The sequence below is a fragment of the Pangasianodon hypophthalmus genome, chromosome 1 (assembly GCF_027358585.1).
Source record: "Pangasianodon hypophthalmus isolate fPanHyp1 chromosome 1, fPanHyp1.pri, whole genome shotgun sequence".
NCBI lineage: Eukaryota > Metazoa > Chordata > Actinopteri > Siluriformes > Pangasiidae > Pangasianodon > Pangasianodon hypophthalmus.
The window spans coordinates 33,633,375-33,652,227 of NC_069710.1; the positions used below are offsets into that span (position 1 = coordinate 33,633,375).

Here is an 18,853-nt window from a genome sequence, read left to right on the forward strand (position 1 = left end):
TGACCCCATCCCCTCATCAATTAACACCCAGAGTATAACATTACATAAGCAGTTTTATAAGATGTAGTGGCCTTCTGTGTGTTGGAGTTGCATGTGCTGACGTCACACTCCCAGGTAGGTAGGCTCACACGCAGGTAGGTGTTGGCATTGAGTCCATAGTTCTTAATCTACTATGAGAACAGAATACAGAAGATGGAAAAATGCCAGTGTTCAGAGCTCAGACTTGTCTCCGGATGCACAGGGTCCTTTTGGAGAGTGTGAAAACACTAAAAGCTATCACGTTAATATTTGTATAGCTCATCCATGCTTCAGCTGCACATAGAGTAGAGAGTGTGAGGAGTGTGTCTCGTTTCGTTAATGTGAGTGGATTCCAGATAAATTGAAACACGTACAGAGACAGTAAATGAGAGTGATTATTAATGAATATCAACCTCTTATATTTAGCTATTATTAGATGTGTGTGTGCTGTGACTTTCTGTAAACACAGACAGTAAGGAGGACAGTTAATCAGAGCTACTGTTACCCCACCCTACACACACACACACACACACACACACACACACACACTGAGGTTTTGGAGCCTTGTAGTCTTGTCTTGGTTAAACATCCTCTTGCATCCGTATCTACATTACAGCCTGTCTCCTGCTCTCTCTCTCTCTCTCTCTCTCTCTCTCTCTCTCACTCACACACACTCACTTGTCTTGCAGTCGTTGTGAAGACCTTCCATTGACATTCAGTTGAGGCCAAAAGTTTACATACACCTAGGCTCCACACATTTCGTGTTACCTTACATTTCTTTTGGCAAGACAGTTAGGCCATCTACTTTGTTTATATCAGAGGTCATTTTAAAACAGTCGATTAGAGAAAGACTTGTTTCAGCTTGAGTTCCTTACATCAGCATTCCAGGGGGTCAAAAAAGTTTACATACACCAAGTTGACTGCCTCTGTAAAGAGTCTGGAAGATTCCAGAAATTGATGTAATGACCTTTAGGAGCTTTTGAACTTCTCAGTCTTAATCGAGAGATAATTGGGAGTGTTGTTATACCTGTGGCAGTAAAAGGGCCTACCTTCAGAGCCAGTCCCTTTTTACCCTTGACACCATTAGAAAATCCAAACAACTCAGACAAGACCTTGGACAAAATCTGTGGACCTCCACAAGTCCTCCTTAGGAGCAATTTCTAAACAACTGAAGGTGTCACGAGCTTCTGTACATACTGTATGCAAATATAAAAATCTTGGGAGCACACATCGTTCAGGAAGAGGCACAAATTAACTTTGGTCCAAAAGCTTCAGCTGAACCCCCAGACATCAGCAAAAGAACTGGTGAATGAGTTGGAGCCATCAGGTACCAAAGTATATACAACCACTATTAAGAGTGTCCTACATCACCATGGACTGAAAGGCTGTCACACAGGGAAAAATCTGCTACTCCAAGACTGGTGTAAGAAAAGAAAGCCAGACTGAAGTGTGCAGGTGACCAGGATGAAGACCTAAGCTTTTGGAGGACAAAAATTGAACTGTTTGGCCATAATGATCAGCACTATGTATGGAGGGAAAAAAGGTGAGCCTTTTTAATCTGAAGAACAGCATCCCAACTGTGAAGCATGGGAGTGGCAGCATCATGTTGAGTTTTTTTTTTTTTTTCTGGAAATGGGTCATCAAAAAGTAGATGGCATCATGAGGAAGGAAGATTTTCTAGAAATTCTGAAGCATGAAGCAACACCACAAGACATCAGGCAGAGAGTTAAAAGTTGGTCATAACTGGGTCCTCCAGCAGGAGAGTGATCCTAAACAAACCTCTAAAGTTGTAATAAAGTTTAATATGGCTTAAAGACAACAAAGTGGAAGTATTGGAGTGATCTTCACAAAGCCATGACATGAACCCCATAGAAAAACTGTGGACTAAACTGAAAAAGGGTGTCTGAGCGAGAAGGACCTCAAAAAATAGTAACACACAACACACACACACACACACACACAAACATTGACACACATACACATACTTATATTAATACACACATATACTCAGATTAACACACACTCACACATGCAAAAACACACACAGTCATAATAACACTCTCATGTTAAGAAACAGAGACACACAAATGCACTCACATTAACACACACAATAATACACACAAATATGTAACATAAACACAGACACACAGGTTAGGTCCTAATCATTTCTGGCTGCACTGTGTGTGTGTGTGTGTGTGTGTGTGTGTGTGTGTGTGTCTCCGGTCCTCTCCTTCCTCTGTGCTGTGTTTTTTACATAACAGGTAGTGGCAGGCATTTCCCTCAGCAGAACAGGGATATCCTGGCGCCTGCCTGACGCTAACACACACTCGCCATGGCTAAATATAACAAACACACACACAATAATACAGCAATACACTGCCACTCTATTGAAAGTCTCACAATAAACAACAAAACTCAACAAAGGATTTGGCTATTAATGAAGTGCTCCAGGTACAAAACTGTAAACACGCAATTCAGCGTCTTTTATAACACACACACACACACACACATACCCCACATTATTATAGCAGCTATAAACAGTCTTTCCCACACTAGCCTCTCTTTTTTTCTCTCTCTGGAAGTTAATAAGACGCAGCTTGTCATCTTACCAAGAAACTGTCCTGAAGATGTGAAAACTTACAGCTTTACCTCTGACTGTTACAAAGCACTGACACTGGAGACTCCTTCCATAAAATGTTACATAAACATCTCCTTAAACTTCACCATATCAACAATCTGTTTATGTGGAGCGTCCGCTGTACGAGTCCCTGTGAATGAGCTGTCGCTATAGAAACGATAACGTATTAGAATGAGTGCATTAATATAAACCTGTGATTTGTAGCTGCACTACTGTCAGAGCTGAACCATGAACTTTTATCAGAAGACACGTACATCATATAAAGTGAACACAAGTTGAATATAATTACATTGATCTAAATCTTCTCATTATGGAATTATTATTAAACCCATTTCTAGATATTTTTCATAATTTCAAGCTTGAATTTTGTTTTGTTTTAATAGAAATGAATACTTATTCAATGCAGTATGTCTTACTGTATGCTGATTTCAAGCTTTAAATAAGAAATTGGTTTAAAAATCATATGTTTTTATATATCTCTGATACGATACAGTCAATACAATCGACTGTAAAAATGTATTTAGTATATTTTGACTTGCCCATTTTCATTTTCTACAAATGAGTCAGAATCTATACTGAGGAGTTGAAGGTTTTGATTAAAGGCTCTCTGGCAGTCCTGAGATTTGAACTCACAACCTTCTGAAGTAGAGTTCGAGCAGAATCTTAATTAACCCCTGCACTAGCACTGCGTACTTGTTCTTATTTCTTTAGCTTCAATGACAAGTCTCTCGAAGAATGCTAGGTTTGATGTGGTGACCTTGAGCTCATCTCCTGCAGTGATCTCTTCCTCTCTATCCACTTCCTGTCTGAGGGGTGTGTGTTAGAGAGAGAGAGAGCTTCCTGCTCTCTAATTCTTATAGATCCTCAAAGCATGAGATCAGCCGCTATTGCGGGTCTTCTATCCTGAGCTGAGACTAGTGTGTGAGGATTTTAGTGTGTGTGGTTGAGATTACTCGGGGTGTGTTAGGGGGTACTGGTTGAGATGAGTGCCAGATTTGTCCCTTTTAACCTAGCTGGTGTTAAATCTCTTGAAGCTTGCTATATGTAAAGTCAAAATTCCTGTTCAGCATTGCTTTTTTTTTTTTTTTGAGTCTCTCACTTGGTAACCATGGCAATGCTTAGCATAGCTAGTAATGAAAATATTTCACCTTGAATAAATAAAAATTCTTTGAGCAATGAATATCTGACCACATTTCACTAAATAGAAACACATCAAAGTTAAAGAAGTTCCTGTAGCTCCAACTGATCACTAACCCTACTAAAGCAAAAATAAAAATAATAGCACTCAGTCATGCTAGCTTGCTATGTTACATCATCAATAGTTCAGGAGGAAATTCACAGTACGTGCTCATTTTATGCTTCTATGTCAATTAAATTTGCTAGCTAAGCTGGAAAAAGCCAACACAGATGATAGTCTCATGCTTCAGCTGTAAAAACTGAGAAGTGGAGGTAGCAAACAATTCTCACTTTCCTTTCCAACTAGCTAGCACGCTAACTCACTGGTTTTGGAGTGATTTCTAGCTAGCTTGCTAATTATGTAAAGTCATGTAGTGAACACAGAGTATATCAAATATCACTTGAAACAGTTCCATCCATTATGAAAAGGTAACTGTGTCAGACTGGAGCAATGCATTGTGGGTAGGTTGTACAATGACGTCGACTCATGATAAAGTAATAGAACAGTCTTTGAGATATCTGAGGGGACTCGGGCGAGAGGAAGGGGGTGAGGTTATGATGAAGCACGGTTATTTTTTTGATCAGTGTGTGTACTCACTGGCCAGCTGAAACAGGGCAGCGATGGCCTCCTCCCACCAAGGAGAATCCTGGGTAATGCAGTTTATCTTCAGAATCCCCAGCAGGAAGATGAGCTGACCCACGCTGAGAGCCACCGTCGCCATCAGGTTACACGCTCGCATCATGTCGAACTGAACTGAGACCAGAAACAGAGACCATTAAATACAAACACAGCGTGGAAATCAAATTCCTACGATATAAAACTGACTGGAGTTTATTATTTACATAAGAACTGATTAAACACTGTGTGTTGCTCTTACAGAGAAATACCAAGTGACGGGGGGGGGTGTGATGATGTGGATAATTTTCCTATAACAGCACATCCCCTAGTGTTTTATTCCACTTATACCACAGCAATTTACCAACAGTTACATCTTTTTATTTATTAGTGAATGATACATCATTCTCTTTATCTTTTTATAGGTACATTTAACGTTGTGGAACATCCTCGTAACAAGTTAGTCCCTGTTCTCATTTACGTTATAGCAGCTAGAAACAGTCGTTCCTTCACCGGGCTCTCTTTTTTTCTCTTTCTTGAAGTTAATAAGACAAAGTAAACACAGCTTGTCATGTTACTGAGAAACCTCAAAGTGTAAACTTAAAGTTACAGCTTTACCTCTGACTGTTTCAAAGTGCTGACACTGGAAACTCCTTCCATAAATGTTAAATAAACGTCTCTTTACAGAAAACTTCACCACATCAACAATCCGTTTATGTGAAGCGTATGCTGTACAAGTCCCTGTGAATGAGCTGTTGCTATAGAAACGATAATGTAGTAGAATGAGCGCATTAATATAAACCTGTGATTTGTAGCTTCACTACTGTTAACATACTAGATCATTTTGACTATATTCAAGATATTTTCACTTGCTAAGATGTCAGTGTTTGCAGTGTGAAAAAGTATTGTATTTTGCACAAATAGAGTGCTGGAACTAAATAAGTTAAAACTCACTCATGATCGGAAATAGTCTAATAGATTCAACATAATGAGATCAGACTTCTAGCCATTAAAATATTTCAGGATTTTTAGCAGGTCTTATTTTCTTGTGAGGATCAAATTTCCTCGTAATAATGCAGGAGGATTTGGAAATTATGGGGACATTCATCAGGTCCTCACAAAGTGATTTACTTATTTGCTAAAAGAAAAAGTGAAGAATTGAGTTGTGGTATTTGGTGTGTGTGTCCATGCATGTATAAAGGATCTGAGTCACAGGATCCTGCGGTGTCCTGAGTCATGTGTGTGTGTGTGTGTGTGTGTGTGTGTGAGCGGATCCCAAGACAGATGTGACCTCCCACACACAGCTGTACCATGTGAGCATCACTTCCTGTCACCCACAATCCTCTGCTCTATCCTTCCTCTTCCTGTGTCTAAATTTGGATGGCCACATGGATGTACCAGGCTCTGGGAGACTCAGGAGTGTGTCCTCCATCTTTACACCAAACCTCTGAGTCAACACACTCCTGAGTGTACACACACACACACACACACACACACACTCCTGTGTCACTGCTTCTACAGTGATGGAGTGGCAGTGTAGACTTCTGGTCGATGGTGTGTGCTATCGGGTGACTGAAGTAAGCAGTGTGTTTGGTTCATCATTGGCATGGTCCTGAGATAAAGACTGTCCCTTTGAGCACCTAATGAAACATTACACCACAGTGCTGTTGAATTCTGGATTGTGATTGGTCAGAAGGTGTTGATTAGTTTTCTAATCAACAGCAGCTCTGACAGTAGTGCAGGTGCAAATCACAGGTTTATATTAATGCACTCATTCTAATACGTTATCGTTTCTATAGCAACAGCTCATTCACAGAATGTATACAGCAGACGCTCCACATAAACTGATTGTTGATGTGGTGAAGTTTTCTGTAAAGAGATGTTTCTTTAACATTTATGGAAGGAGTCTCCAGTGTCAAAGCTTTCTAACAGTCAGAGGTAACAAGCTGTAACTTTAGGTTTTCCGACATCTTCAGGACTTCATCTTGGTTGGGAAGTTGCGGTGGAAAAAGAGGTATAACACACATGGGAACGTGCTGTTATAGGAAAATAATCAAGTTCTTGGTGGTACCAGTAACTCCGCTTCATCACACCACCCTGTCACTCAGTGTTTTTCTGTAACACACAGTGTATTACGTACATAGAGGAGAGTGGAAATGAAGGCATCATGAGTTAGCATTTGAATGAATTAAATGACGTCACAAACATTTCAGAAAATCAGTCAGGAGATTCAGACAGATTTCATTTGCAACACAGCTGGACTCGTGAGCAATGCAGATCAGCTGAGTAGAGTGTTGTGTTAGTGTATCAGTGTTAGATTTGTGAGGAATATAGAAATACCTGTTACTGGAGCAGTTAAGAATCAATATATTCATTCTTAAAAATACTGTGACTGCATTGTTTGGTTTAAAAGGTTTCATAGTGTAAAAAATAAAAAGCTGATCACTGAATTAATAATTTATATTATAATGTTAAACCGTGTAAATTTAAAACCGTGTGATGATGTGAATGAACTTGTGAGCTGTAGTGAAACAGGACATTCACCTGTATTCATCAGGTCTTTCGAAAAAAATTAATGTACTAAAATAAGAATCTCTTTATAACTCCTGTTTCATATTTGCAAACATATTTGGTAGCCAATTACATACGTACTTTTTGCTCTAAATATGTGACGTTGTATGTTACGTCATATTACATTTGCAGTGAAAAACAGCGCTATTTCCTTCTTCAGTCCGCATTTTCTATCCCTGACTTTGTTGAGGTTTAAAGGCGAGTGTTTGTGTTTAAAGGCAGTTGTCTAGTTGCTTTTGTAAAACCACCGTCTTGGACACTTCTGCTCAACAAAAATGTTGCAACCTCAGAGACATGAAATAAATGCAGGTGATTTTATTGTGGAGCTCAGAAAATTAACTCAGGTACTTGAGCGTAACCCGAACCTGAATACGAGGAACTTTCTATATTTATTTTTTTATATATTATTAAATATTTATATATTTCTTAAAACTTTGGATTCAACTCTGAATACGGTCCTAAATGCATGCTGCTGGAGGGTGGCCTGGTTCCCTACTGATGACAGGTACTCAGTAAACTCTGTTTATTGTGTTAACACTAATTTACATTTCACACTTTATTTTATTTAATACAGTGTAAGGAACAGTGTAACTACAGTGCGCTGACTGGAGAATAAAGAGTGCTGACACTGTGCTAAAGTCAGTACACACACACTGCTTTGGATTTTTAGTTATTAAAGAACACTTTCTAGTTACTTCTAGTTATGGAAGAACATCATCATGTGTGAGTTAAAGGGAAAATTTAGTCAAAAATAAAATATAAACATTGTCCTCAAATTTATAAGATAAAGCAATCTTTTGTGTGTGAAGCATGCTCCTTTGGACTGACTTTAGGGTCAGTAGTTGTTTCTCTTCAGACTTTAGGCCACACCCCCTACCTGAGTGTAACGCTGGTGTGCAGTGACACCACACTGTGCTGAGGAAGAAAGCGATTCAGGATGGAGCTCCAGCTCTTTTTATCACTGTGACTTTGCACATTTAGTACACTTTGCTAAACTGGAGGTTATATGCTTCCATTATTTGTTAGCAACATTAGCATCGTAGCTCCAAGGCTTTAAAAAAGCTTAAAAACAAAAGCAAACTTCAGACTCTCAGCTGTTCAACTACATTAGCAGGAAGGAAATGCTTTTGGAATGTTGAACTGTCACACGATCATGAGTTTAGTTAATACTGTTAATGCACACACACACATCACACACTCACGTTTGACGGTGTTGCGTGACTCCTGATATCCTGCGAGGTCGGCTCCCCAGCCGAGGGTCTGGCACGGTGCGGTGGTGGCGAGGCTGTGTGGCAGCGTGTGTGTATCTGTACACACCTTCCAGAGTCCCACGCTGCGCCTGCGGCCGTCCTCCAGCGCCTGCAGAGCCCAGCCCGAGCCCAGTGCCGCCACCACGTTCAGCACCAGCGACACCAGCGCCACGGCAACAGCCACCAGCACCAGCCTGCCAGCGGCCATGCGCTCCAACACACACACACACACACACACGTGCGCGAAGTAGAAACGGAGACTCGTACGCTGTAAAAGAGCTCAGCTAGAGAACATCTCCGCTCATTATGATTAGAGTGTGTGTCTGTGATTCGGGCTGGTTTCGAAGTTTCGGGAATCCTCAGCCTTCCTCCTCGCTCTCCGGGGCTTCACACACACTCACGCGCGTCCCGATCAGCTCCACGGCCATCACACACACAAATACACAAGCACACACTTCTGTCTCCGGTTTAAAACCTCCACTCCCAGATTCTCTTTAACTCCATTTATGCACAACTATTGATTGCTTTCCGTGATCAGATCTCTCTCTCTCTCTCTATCTCTCTTTCTCCGTGTTCAGGTCTCTCTCTCCTTGTTCAGATCTCTCTCTCTCTCCGTGTCCAGTTCTCTCTCGGTATTCAGCTCTCTCTCTCCATGTTCAGTTCTCTCTCTCTGAATTTAAATCTTTGTTTGTTAAAATCTCTCTCCTTGTTCAGATCTTTCTCTCCTTGCTCAGATCTTTCTCCCTGTGTTCAGATCTCTCTCTCCGTGCTTGTACAGCTGTGTGTTGGGGCTTGCCGGAGGGGTTGGGGGCGTTTTTTTTTCTTTTCCTATCTGTTTCCCAGAGAGACTGGACAGTCTCTCTCTCTCTCTCTCTCTCTCTCTCTCTCTCTCTCTCTCTTTCCTGTTCTGTCACTTGAAATATGAATGTACCTCAGTTTATCTGTCACCAAGTCTCTCTCTCTCTCTCTCTCTCTCTCTCTCTCTCTCTCTCTCTGTCTCTGTGACAAACATGTAACTCCAGCAACAGGATGCGTTTCCTGAGAGGAAAACAGACACAGTAAAGAATACAACGCCCCTTCTCTCTGTCTCTGGCTGTCTGTCTGTCTGTCTTGAGTTGGTGTTCAGTACAGTATGTTGTAGTTGGACACTTTTTACCCCTAAATATTCTGCACACTTTTCTTCCTGCTCCAGCTCAGGGCCCCCAAAGATTCTGGGAATTTCCTGTTGCCTAACTTTAATAAACATCCCACATCTGTATCTACTAAAGAGGAGTGAGAGAGAGAGAGAGAGCTGAACAGAGCAGGGGGGATTTGGGGATAAATAAAGACCAGATGGGTGTGGAATTTGGGGTCAGAGAAAGTATTAGTGATATGCGAAGCGAGAGAGATAAATTGGGGCAATGAGGAGAATCAGCACAATCCGGACAACTTGAATGTGACGTAACTCAAAGAATAACACTGTCTAGGCTCAAAAACTCTCTGGCTAGGTATGCCAGTCCCTACATTCTCCCAAAATTTGACAGTTTGGCCGTGTCCAAATTAGATTAGTGGTAAATTAGTCGTAGTGTAAGAAAGAAATGGTCACATCATGTTTTTGGCTCATGGGGAGTCATGGGAAATATGGATTGGGTTTGTAGAGACTAGTGAAAATTTAGGTTGTATATTTTACACTGAATGAATGTACTAGGTACACTATATGGCTGTATCTGGTTCTTCCCCAAACTGTTTCCACAAAGTTGGAAGCACACAATTGTATAGAATGTCTTTGTATGCTGTAGCATTTCAATTTGCCTTCACTGGAAAGCCTTCCCAGAGGAGTGGCAGTAGTGGGCTTCATGGTTAAGACATTAGACTACTGATCGGAAGGTCGTGAGTTTAAATCCCAGCACTGCCAATCTGCTTCTGCTGGGCCCTTGAGCAGCTGCTTATCTGTATAAATGAGATAAGTGTAAGTCACTTTGGATAAGGGCATCTGCCAAATGCCGTAAATGATAGGAGGTTATTATAACAGCAAAGGGAATAAATCTGGAATGAATGAGATGTTCAGCAAACACATAAGGGTGTGTTGGTCAGGTGTCCACAAACGTTTGACCGTATATTGTATGAGCGGACATTTTGTTCCACATTAAGCAGCTGTTTCTGAGCCAAACCAGCTTATTATGAGAAAGAGCACCATTGGAATAAGAGAGCTTGAGGATGCTGGGCAGCAGCAGGGGATCATTATGAGACAGGGATTGGTGAAGAGTAGCTACTAAGAAGAATGCATGACTCCACCTGGGTTGCGTAAAAGGCATCTCTAAAAACCTAGGCTTCCACAATTTCCCTCTGTCCCACCTGGCAAACCCAAGCAGTATCCTTCTACAGCTTGGTTTTCTTTGTTTATTTTTTTTCATTGTGCTGCTAATTTGATGGACAAATGAACAACAAATTCCAAATGATACTCTTCAATGCTGGAAAGGTATTAATTCCTTATCAATTCCTGCAGCATCTTCCTGAAGCTCCACATAAACACCCACAGCTTGCTTAAAAGTGGAATTAAGTCCAGTGTCTTCAGCGCAGGTTCAGGCCTTGGGTTTCTCTAAGGGTATGTGGCTCTCTTTCATAAAAAGCTGATCAAAGACTCAGCAGCTTCTGCAGTGGAGAAAGTCTGTGGTAAAATCTGCACATTCCTAGAACTCAGTTCAGTGATTGTTGGGTTTTTGGGAAAGCGAAAAAAAAAATTCCTGTTAATATGTGTAGTTCTCAGAGGCATTTACTTTTTCTCCCAAGCCAAAGCTAGAGGTTAAGCTTGTGAAACACTGAATAAAAGCAAGCAGCTGTTTAAGATGAGATGAGATACGAGTATGAATCACATATTTAATATGTACTTACATTAAAATCTTTGTGCAGCAAATCACTCAAAGTAGGTAATATTGATGTTAAGCCACTTTGCAATATTTTTAAACACATTTATTTTCCTATTTGCCTGAACAGTGCTTGTCATGGGTTACATTCTTGTGGATGGTTCTCCCCAAAATTCATGCTCCTCAACTAACGCACTGTTTAGTCCATGTTGCATGGTTTAAACTTGCTCCTTATGACACCCTCTTGTAAAGTTCTTCAGTTGGTCTTGAATAAGGATGAATGAAAAGGGCTTCCAAGTAATATATCACAAAAATGTCACACAATCATGGGCTACATCCCAAACCACTATACTACTGGTCATATATTACTTTGCAAAATAGTACACCAACATAAATAATGCTATTTATTAAATCATCTTAGCAAGCTAGCTAAGGGATTAGGAACCACAACAATGATTTCAACATGACATGTGGCTACTCAGCAACCTTATAAAAAGTGGGTTTTTGTGTGTGTGTGTGTGTGTGTGTGTTTCAGCGAGGCTGTGTGGGAGAACATGGCTCGGATGTGTGTGAAGACTCGGCGCCTGGACGTGGCACGTGTGTGTCTGGGCAACATGGGTAACGCCCGAGCAGCTCGAGCTCTCAGAGAGGCGGAGAAAGAGCCGGAGTTGGAGGCACGAGTCGCAATGCTCGCTACGCAACTCGGCATGCTGGTGAGATGCACAAACACACAAATACACATGCACAACCACTATAAATATACACTGAATCACCACTTTATCAGCCAGTTTAATCAGGTCCAACTTCTTCATACCAGATACTACAATTATACACTATTACATACTCCTACTCTTTTGGTCAGTGTTCAGTTGGAGACTAAAACTCATCTTGTTCCTCACACAGTGGTGTGTTCATCGTCCCTAAAGATTAGAACTTCCTTTCACTGTTTAATCTCACCTGGATACTGTGGATAAATAGCTAAGAGCTGCTGCTGTAATCATAAAGACTGTCCTGTTGCTCATCCAAGGACTCTTATTCAAAAAAAGAGAATTTTTTCTTCACTAGGGATCTAAATCCTCATCTGGATTTCTGTAAAGCTGCTTTTTGACAATATCTGTTGTTAAAAGTTCTATATAAATAAAACAGAATTAAATTGTTTCTTATCCCAGCAGTGAGACATTTCCATTAGACATGTTTCGACCACGGAATCCTGTTTGAGGAACCTTTTCATAAACCTATGGTGCTTCCACTGGAGTAAACAACCATGAATCTATTTCCAGTTTTTTGTTTTTGTTTTTTTTTTTCAGTTTAATGCTCAAGCTGGGAATTATTGGTTCCATATGACTGTGCCACTTATTCCTCATGTTTAAAACCTGTTTTAAAGCTTGTTTTCTATCCGAGACCAGCTGCAAAAGTATGAAATCATGAAATCATATCCGAGAGCATGAAATCTATGTTAATGTACGTGATACACTTGGACCTGCACGACGCACACTACCATGTCAGTGTTACCGCTGGACTAAGAATAAAGCACCACTCGAATAATATCTCCTCACTGGAGTTCCCTTTCCATTGATGGATAGGGTAGAGGGATGCCAATACTTTGTGCAGAGCAACAGATTGGATACAGTCTTTAATTATACACCTACAAAGTACATGTATAATTGTGTGTGTGTGGGTGTAGGATGAAGCTGAGGCTCTGTATCGTTCCTGCGGGAGGTTCGACCTGTTGAATAAGTTTTATCAGGCGCGTGGTGATTGGCAGAAAGCCATCGAAACGGCTGAGAGTCACGACCGCATCCACCTGCGCAGCACCTACTACAGCTACGCACGACACCTGGAGAACACGGGAGACAAGAACCTGGGCCTTACCTAGTGAGCACACACTCAGTTTAGCTTTGCATTGAATCTATGATGCTAATGTAGCTAACTTCTATTATTAATTATTGATTATTCTGTCTTTCTCTCTCTTAGTTACGAACGTTCTGATACACACCGGTTCGAGGTTCCCCGAATGCTGATGGAGGACAGTGTGTCTCTGGAGCTCTACATTAACAAGATGAAGGACAAGTGAGTGCTGAGCTCTGATTGGTTCTGAGCTCTCTTCTCTGATTGACATTCATTGTCTGCTTTTACATGCAAAGATTTTCACCAATCTGAATAAATCGATTCCGATCGAACTGGTAATATGGATTATAAACTTGTCACTGAATAAAATCTGTGTTTATTTGCATGTTACATGTAATCTGGTCCCAAATTATGCACAGGTGTGAAGTGAGGTTTAGTTTCACTGTTACAAAAAACAGCGCAATCCGTTTTAAATGATTTCAGTCTCAGAAAAATATCATCCAAACGAGGGCTCAGTAAACGTATTTAATCTCTGCTCTGATCTGATCTGGTTACCTGGACAGGTGCCTATATAAGTGGTGGGGTCATTATCTGGAGAGCCAATCAGAGATGGAGTCGGCGCTGCGTTACTATGACTATGCTCAGGATTACCTGTCTCAAGTGCGTGTGCACTGCTACCTGGGGAACATCCAGAAGGTAACACTATGTCCTGATAATTGACCAAATGAAAAAAATGGCTAGTGCTGATGACATAGTATCATGTCTATAATAAGCCCCGCCTCTTGATGACCCCATTGTGCAGTAAAATCAGGAAGTAAGTACATGCGAGTGCTAGAACGAGAGAAATGTTTTCTTTCTCCAGGCCAGCGAAATTGCCAACGAGACAGGCAACCGAGCAGCGTCCTATCACGTGGCACGGCAATACGAGAGCCAGGATCAGATCAGCCAATCGGTGCACTTCTACACACGTGCTCAGGCGTACAACAACGCCATCCGACTGTGTAAGGAGAACCACATGGACGAGCAGCTGATGAACTTGGCTCTGCTCAGCAACCCGGAGGACATGATGGACACGGCCGCCTACTACGAGGAGAGGGGAGAGCACATGGACCGAGCCGTCATGCTGTATCACAAGGTCACACACACACACACACACACACAATCAGTGTCAGAGCTCCATTCACAAAATAATACTGCGTGCAGTTACTGATCTCCCCACTCGGGGTCACTAATATCACTATAATACTTTATTGTCTGTCTGTCTCTCTGTCTCTTTGTGTCTCTCTCTTTCTCTCCCTCTCACTCTCTCTCTGTGTCTGTCTGTCTCTCTCTCTCTCTCTCTGTCTGTCTCTCTTTCCGTGTCTCTCTCGCTCTCTCTCTCTGTCTCTCTCTCTCTCTCTCTCTCTCTCTCTGTGTCTCTCTCGCTCTCTCTCTCTGTGTCTGTCTCTCTTTCCGTCTCTCTCTCTCTCTGTGTCTCTCTCTCTGTGTCTGTCTCTCTTTCTGTGTCTCTCTCTCTTTCTCTCTGTGTCTGTCTCTCTCTCTTTGTGTGTGTGTGTCTCTCTCTTTCTCTCTGTGTCTGTCTCTCTCTGTAGGCAGGTCGTGTTTCTAAAGCTCTGGAGTTGGCGTTCAGTACGGAGCAGTTTGGAGCGCTGCAGCTGATTGCAGAGGAACTGAATGAGAACAGCGACCCAGCCGTGCTCACACGCTGTGCCGACTTCTTCATCAAACACACACACTACCATAAAGCCGTGCAGCTACTGGTGGCTGCCAAGAAGGTACACACACACACACACAGAAACACACACAGAAACACATACATTTTTATACAGATAATTGTTTTTGAAATGTGTGTGTGTGTGTGTGTGTGTGTGTGTGTGTGTGTGTGTGTGCGCAGTATCATGAGGCGCTGCAGTTATGTTTGGACCAGAACCTGACCATCACTGAGGATCTGGCTGAGAGCATGACCGTGTTACAAAGCTCCGCCCACCTGTCAGAGGAGGAGCGTAAGGAATTGCTGGAGCGAATCGCAGACTGCTGCATGCGCCAGGGCAACTATCACCTAGCAACCAAGAAATACACACAAGCTGGGAAAAAGATCAAGGTTTGTGAGACATTGTGTTCGAATAACAGAAATTTACATTACACTTACAGCATTCAGCAGACACACTTATCCAGAGCGACTTACAGAAGTGCTTTGTGGTCACTATCAAAAACTCATCCTCATGCTAGATCACTAGGTCATGGACTATAAGAGCACTATCAGTCTAAAAACCCTGTTCAGAAGTCAGTACTGTTTGGGAAAGAAAATACAGGACAAGGATGATTATCTTAAAGATTAACAAAGTGCTAATTTAAGTGCTTGGTGAGGAAATAGCTCTTTAGTCATCGTTTGAAGAAAGCCAGTGTCTCAGCTGTTCAGACAGCTAGGGGAAGTTCATTCACCACCTGGGTCCAGGACACAGAAGCACCTTGATCTATATCTTCCTTGTACCCTGAGCGATGGTGGGTCGAATGGAGAACTTGGGGAGGTTGAAATCAAGTCATGCAGCTGCATTCTGGATCAGGTGCAGGGTCCGATGGCGTACAGAGGCAGACCTACCAGTTGCCGTAGTCCAGTCTCGAAAAGGGAAGAGACTGAACACGTACCTGAGTGACTTCTCTGGATAGAAATGGACAAATCTTCCTAATGTTAAAGGAGAAACCTGCATGACCGACTCACTTTAGCAATGTGAGGCAAGAAGGGTAATTGGTAGTCCAGAACTAGCCCAAGGTTAGTTGCAGCGACAGTTGGTAAGATCTGGAGATCTGATGCTTGTCCAGAGAGATCACAAGATCTTGACATGATGGATGTACAGCAGCTCAGTGTTGCTGGGATTTAGTTCTAGCTGATAATTTAATACAATTATATTATATATACTGTGTTATACTGTTCCTTTTTAAACCCATGTGTGTGTCTTTTTTTTGTGTGCATGTGTGTGTTTTCTCTATAGGCAATGCGAGCGCTGCTGAAGTCGGGTGATACAGAGAAGATCGTGTTCTTCGCTGGCGTGTCTCGGCAGAAAGAGATCTACGTGATGGCGGGGAATTACCTGCAGTCTCTGGACTGGAGGAAAGATCCGGAAATCATGAAGAACATCATCGCCTTTTACACAAAAGGACGTGCGCTGGAGCTGCTCGCCGGTTTCTACCAGGCCTGTGCACAGGTACAGTGTGTGGATGTGTCCCAAACCACATGCCCTATTCAATATGTAGGGCACATAAACACCATCATCCGTTTACTGTGGATTTGTCCCAAACCTCACAGGCCAGGCATGTTCTTTGAGTACCACAGTGCATTATGGGTAGGGTTCATTTTTAACTTATTAACCTGTAATAGTGCGTTGTGGGTATTCAGAGGGAATGCTGTGCTCTGCATTCAGACTTGGAAAAATTATGCATTCACAAAATTAGGACACTATGGAGTAACCATCCTGTGGTGTGTCTGTGTCTGTGTCTGTGTATGTAACTGAGTAACTTCCGGTGTGAGAGGACGCTGGCGCAGTGTGGTTGCCACTTCTCCACCAGAAATAGAAATAGAAACAGAAATAGAAAGAGAAACCGGTTTTTATCAAACTGCATTGTTCATTTTGTTTGAATACTGCAATTGCACGATTAGCTGTCTTGTTGGCTTGGACTGCAATATATGGTGGCTATGATCTACTGAACTTCACACGGTTGCATGATCAGCTGTGTTTGGATTCCTAACTCACCTGGATTTAACCTGGTGGCAACATGTTGTTTCATTGCTTTTCAGTTATACTTATTGTGATTTTAACTGGAGCTTACGGCAAGAAATACCTCGAACACTTGGATTTCAGCATGGTAAAATATTTTCCAGTTGAACTGTTAAAATTACAGCACTGTCTACCTCCTCCTACCTGTGTTTTGCAAACGCTGCGATCACTGCATCTTCTGCGCCGACCCAAATATGTTCAAACGGCGCGCAGTGTTTGTTCCACTAATCTCTCCTATCCTCATAAATCTACTGCGTTGATTGGAGGTGTCCGTCTTGAAGAAATTAGGTTTGCGCATCTGAACACTCGCTCTATAAACAATAAAGCGGCTTCAATTTGTGACATTATTGTGGACAAGAATCTGGACTTTGTTTGTGTCTGTGAAACGTGGCATCAGCCAAATGACTATTTGAATCTTAATATGTGTGTCTTACCAGGCTACACGTATATTGATCAACCATGAACCACCGGTAAAGGTGGCGGTCTTACTGTTATCTATAGAACTGATGTCTCTGTCACTGAAGTTACACTACTTTGCTTTTCTTCATTTGAATGTTTGGCGTTCAAACTGAATAGTTATTCGCCAATTCTTGTCTTAAATATCTACTGTCCTCCAAAACTTAACCCTGGGTTTTTCTCTGAATTTACTGAACTTTTGACACTTGTCAGTGCAATTTGTTCAGCTATTGTGTTAACTGGTGATTTTAACATCCATGTGGACAATCAAATTTGCAACAATACTGTTTGTTTTATGGAAACATTAGAGTGTTTTAATCTCACTCAATATGTCAATTTCCCAACACATAAGTATGGTCATACATTAGACTTGGTTTGTACTACAGGTGTGACTATTGACCAGCTTGAGTGTACTGATGTATCATGTACAAGTGATCATAAACTTATTACATTTAGTGTGCTTCCACCTTCTCTGCAGACAACCAAGGAGCATGTAATTTGCTTTAGAAAAATCAGAGATATTGACCTAGACACTTTTATATATACTATTGGTGAACTACCAGTTGTGACCTCCATTGACCAATATAATGCTGCCTTTACATCTATTTTGGATGAGTTTGCCCCCGTGAAGAAACGTGTTGTTTCTTTTAAGAGGTCTTCTCCATGGTATACACCTGAGCTTCGTGAGCTTAAGGCAGTTGGTAGGCAGTTGGAGCGACAATATAGGAAATCTGGCCTAACAGTTCACAAACCTATGTATGAACAGTATCAGATTGAGTACCATAATTCTTTGAAAATTGCAAAAACAGAGTTTTATTCAACGATTATTAGTAGTGGGGTTTCCAATCCACGAGTATTGTTTAATACAATTAATAATCTAACCCAACCGATCACTAAGGTTAATTGCCTCACCACAGAGCAGTGCAATGATTTTCTTAAATATTTCTCATGTAAAATCAAGAATATTTATAATACTATTGCATCTGTCTCTACTTCATCTGAATTATTAGACCTGCATCCCTTTAATCCTCCTCTTTCTCTGTTTTCAAGTTTTACTGCTGTTAGTTCTGATTTTATTTCAAAATTGGTCTCAGCAATGAATTCTTCATCTTCTATACTTGATCCACTTCCTACTAGTGTCTTGAAGAAGTGTTTGCCAGTTATTATTCCTCATATTAAAGTGATTGTCAACACTTCACTTGTTTCAGGGATTGTTCCCCCAGCATTTAAAGTAGCAGCAGTTAAATCAGTTCTTAAAAAATTTGGGAGCGATACTGCCGACATGTCTAATTATAGGCCTATTTCAAACTTGCCATTCGTTGCTAAGGTTCTTGAGCGTGTGGTAGTTGGTCAGCTACAAAATCATTTCTCTGCAAGCAGACTACTAGAACCTTTTCAATCAGGGTTTAGGTCTGGACATAGTACGGAGACTGCCCTTTTGAGGGTAATGAATGATCTCTTTGTTGCAGCAGATTCTGGGGCTTGTGGCATTCGATGCCATTTGTCACACTATACTACTGGACAGATTACATAAGTGGATTGGTCTTTCTGGTGTAGCTTTAAAATGGTTTGAATCATATCCTTCAGAACACACTCAATTTGTCTATTCTGGTACAAACAGATCTCAGACTGTTCCATTGCGGCAAGGTGTCCCTCAGGGGTCG

General features: G+C 41.5%; 2 protein-coding genes across 3 annotated transcripts in view; one reads left to right on the forward strand and one right to left on the reverse strand.

Moving 5' to 3' along the window:
* The window catches only part of tmem204 (transmembrane protein 204), a 13,954-nt gene extending 4,524 nt beyond the window's left edge, over window positions 1–9,430 (reverse strand). Inside the window, exons 1-2 of the mRNA XM_026947934.3 lie at window positions 8,222–9,430; window positions 4,431–4,586 (exon numbers count right to left, since the gene is read on the reverse strand). Coding sequence (XP_026803735.1) covers window positions 4,431–4,586; window positions 8,222–8,477 — 412 coding nt within the window. The 5' untranslated portion in view covers window positions 8,478–9,430. The remainder of the gene's footprint in view (window positions 1–4,430; window positions 4,587–8,221) is intronic.
* The window catches only part of ift140 (intraflagellar transport 140 homolog (Chlamydomonas)), a 51,599-nt gene that overhangs the window by 24,775 nt on the left and 7,971 nt on the right, over window positions 1–18,853 (forward strand). For both annotated transcript variants that reach the window (XM_053235300.1, XM_053235303.1), the window contains 8 exons: window positions 11,648–11,825; window positions 12,797–12,987; window positions 13,087–13,182; window positions 13,524–13,656; window positions 13,823–14,095; window positions 14,553–14,735; window positions 14,855–15,061; window positions 15,951–16,163. In XM_053235300.1, coding sequence (XP_053091275.1) covers window positions 11,648–11,825; window positions 12,797–12,987; window positions 13,087–13,182; window positions 13,524–13,656; window positions 13,823–14,095; window positions 14,553–14,735; window positions 14,855–15,061; window positions 15,951–16,163 — 1,474 coding nt within the window. The remainder of the gene's footprint in view (window positions 1–11,647; window positions 11,826–12,796; window positions 12,988–13,086; window positions 13,183–13,523; window positions 13,657–13,822; window positions 14,096–14,552; window positions 14,736–14,854; window positions 15,062–15,950; window positions 16,164–18,853) is intronic.